The sequence below is a fragment of the Plectropomus leopardus genome, unplaced genomic scaffold, assembly GCF_008729295.1.
Source record: "Plectropomus leopardus isolate mb unplaced genomic scaffold, YSFRI_Pleo_2.0 unplaced_scaffold12843, whole genome shotgun sequence".
In the NCBI taxonomy this organism is placed as follows: domain Eukaryota; kingdom Metazoa; phylum Chordata; class Actinopteri; order Perciformes; family Serranidae; genus Plectropomus; species Plectropomus leopardus.
The window spans coordinates 1-3,523 of NW_024613663.1; the positions used below are offsets into that span (position 1 = coordinate 1).

The window sequence follows — 3,523 nt, forward strand, 5'->3', positions numbered from 1 at the left end:
AAAAAAAAAGAAAGACATCACAGGCGGGTATATTTGTGCTAATAACTGTACTATTACAAGGACATGACAGGTGACTTTATGTGGCCAGAAAAAACAATTTGATAAAGTGCCACATCTTAAACTGATATGGCAAACCAGAGAAAGCAGAAAGGGGCGCCGTTTCTGTCATTGCCCAGCAGAAGCTCATGTTAACATATCTCCCTTCTGTCAGTGAATGCAGCAATCCGACCTCTGCGTCACCGGTGTGTGGTTGTGGGAGTTGTAGTTCACTAAAAGATGAGTCTCTCGTATTGGGTACAGTTGGAAAACTACAAGTTCCACATTTCACAACGCGGAAGTAGCGCGACAAAAACATCGTGAGGTTGCAGCATATAGCCGAGAAGATGTCTCATGTCGTAAAGAAAAGAAAATTGGATAAAACCCGACAGGACAGGCTGTACTTTGACAGCTACACTGATGTAACTATCCACGAGGAAATGATAGCGGACCACGTCCGCACCAACACGTACCGGATGGCGATACTGAGGAACAGTGAGTCCATACGGGGTAAAGTTGTACTGGACGTCGGGGCAGGAACCGGCGTTTTAAGCATGTTCTGTGTTCAAGCCGGTGCTAAGAAAGTGTACGCTGTTGAAGCCTGCTCCATCGCCGAGCAGGCTGTGAAAATAGTCACACAGAACAATATGGAGGACAAAATTGAGGTTATTCGAGGCACGGTGGAGACGGTGGACCTACCGGAGATGGTGGAGGTGATAGTGAGCGAGTGGATGGGGTATGCCCTCCTGCACGAGTCCATGCTCAACTCGGTCCTCTACGCACGCGACAAGTGGCTGAAGCCGGGTGGCGTCATCCTACCGAGCAAAGCCGAGCTGTTCATCGCACCCATCAGCGACCCGGTGGTGGAGGACCGCTTACATTTCTGGTATACCGTCAAAGACCAGTACGGCGTCGACATGTCCTGCATGTCCGACTTCGCCAGGAGGTGCATCATGAACTCCGACATCACCGTGAACTCGGTGACCGTTGAAGACGTGCTCTCCCACCCGGCCCGCTTCGCCGAGCTCGACTTGTATTCGGTCACCGTGGAGGAGCTGCGGTCGGTGAAGGGCAGGTTCCGGTGCGAGTCGTTCGGCTCGGCGGCGGTGAACGCTTTCTGTGTTTACTTCACGGTTACTTTCCCCTGCCCGGACAAGCCGCAAGCGCTCGTGCTCTCCACCTCCCCGTTCAAACCGGAGACGCACTGGAAGCAGGCGGTGCTGTACCTGGACGCTCCGGTGGATGTGGTGCAGGACACAGTGGTTACCGGAGAGATCAGCATGTTTCCCTCGGAGGAAAGCGCCAGACATATATGTATCCATGTGGACTACACGATAGGAGAGCAGAAAAGACAATCCAAGACTTTTTCCATCCCTGACTGGAGCAGCGAAGCTCAGTCATAGTTCCGCATCAACATTTAGTGTTATAGTTAATTCACCAGGCAGCACACTCAGATCCTGCGATTATTATCTGTCACTAAGATGCCCAAACCTGCTCACTGAGTTTTGGAAGTGGAGCAATGACTGTGTGGTGCTTAATGATCTAAAGGCTATGATGCAACTATGATACAAATGCATGATGGGCCTGCAGCTAACATACTCAATAGGTTTTGACCCATCTCTCTAGGCTAAATCAAAGTGCATTTTTGGAGCAGACACAAACACCACTGAGTGTGTTGTTTATGTTACATGTTCATAGTTTGGAGTCGTTTATGTCTTGTTCAAGCTTGTTTTTAGGCCTAATATAATAATACACCTAAATTGTAGAAGAAATAAATGCATATCCTTAACACCTTTCATATGCATTTTTTTCACTCAACGAGACCAATATAAGGTTATGACAGTATCATTTTGAAATGCATTCCGTTTTTTTAGTGATTTATAACAAATAACATACTTATAACACATTGCATCAGTAGTAAGTAGGATTATGACTAACCATTGACTTCTCAATTAATCATTTGGTCTATAAATTGTTAGAAAATGTAACAAAAATGTTTGGTCCAATCAACGGTCCAAAACCCAAATACTGTTGATTTACTATTACTAACAGTAATACTAACTGTACTTACTGATTACTACACTAGTGCAGAAAAAAGAAAAAAAGGCAAATCCCCTCAGTTCGGTCATTTTGAATCAGAAGTCCCTGTAATAATTGTCAAACAGTTGCCGCTTAATTTCTATCAATCCATTAATCAATTAATCAGCTAATTATTTCAGTTCCTGTAGGTTCTAACAGTTTTATTCCTAGACTGGAAAAAACATTTGAAACAGCATTTGCAGCATTTGGCCATAAAAGCATTCTTGCTAATGAACAATTTTAGGTGTGTGTGTGTGTGTGTGTGTGTGTGTGTGTGTGGCAGGTTTCATCTGAGCTTTTTACAAATTGTTGAATATATTCAACACCATGCTGCAGACATCTGATATTCTAATAAATGTAATCATGCATATTGTGTGCAGTCTGATCAAAATGCTGCATTCATATGAGGATTAGACCAATATATTGACTTGGACAAGCTGCTGTCAGGCAGGAGGTGTTTTACATTGGCTGGTTTTCAGTTTTTAAAAACAAACTAAATTGGCTCATTATTTTGGTTTAAAACTAGCACACGCTGTCATCTGGTGCCAAAAACCACTGACTTTATCCAAAGTTGTAATTCTGTTGCAGCATGCTGCAAAGTAGCAAAGACTGTGTGCAACAAAGTATTTTCTTTCTGGCTAATAAGAATCGTGCTTTATCCAAGTTGTGAAAGTTTTTATCATTAGCAATTATCAGAATTAATCTTTTTTTTTTTTTTTAATGAAAGTTTATAGTTTTATTACCATGCTTATCAATTTATCATCATGCATATAAGAAAAACTGTAATCTGCTCACTATCAGTCATTGATTCACTTTGTATGACTTTAGAGTCAGCAAACAATAAGTGGGTTTGGGTTTTGGCAGATTATATTGCGGGGAGTATGACTGGCACCTGTGTTTCAAAGAAAATTATTGACAACCTACATTGACTATTGGGATGAGAAATGGGAACTAGACTCTAATAAATGGTTTGACTGTGTCATGTGTCATGAGTCCTGACTCAAAACACAGTAGCTAAGTACAGGAAGAATCCTGAGCATGTGTTTGCCACAGCTTTATTTATACATCCATACTTTTCCCCGAGGAAACTTCAGCTTTACACATTTATTTGAAATTACTAATTGCGAATACACTATGCTTTAAATGTAGGTCCGCTTTTAGGAGAACTGCCCTGCTTTCATTAGGTTAATTAATACTTTGAAAAAGCTGAGTTTTTAGCCTGATACGGTCCAATATTTGAGCATGATACCAAATATTTTTATGTTAAATTATGACAAATTGTGATTTTGTCATTATTTTGTTTTCTGAGTGAAAATAAAAATTTGAACAAAACACTAGCAAAATATGTTATAAACTTATATAAATATTTTGTTGTCAACCAGTAATGTTAAAGTCATAACTGTAATTT

At 41.3% G+C, this 3,523-nt stretch overlaps 1 protein-coding gene across 1 annotated transcript; it reads left to right on the plus strand.

Annotated features, from left to right (window-relative positions):
* Nucleotides 1-364: 364 nt before the first annotated feature.
* Nucleotides 365-3,281, plus strand: LOC121963850 (protein arginine N-methyltransferase 6-like). The gene has a single exon (XM_042514091.1). It carries the CDS (start codon nucleotides 384-386, stop codon nucleotides 1,437-1,439), a length of 1,056 nt encoding a protein of 351 aa, XP_042370025.1. The 5' UTR covers nucleotides 365-383; the 3' UTR covers nucleotides 1,440-3,281.
* Nucleotides 3,282-3,523: the final 242 nt, after the last annotated feature.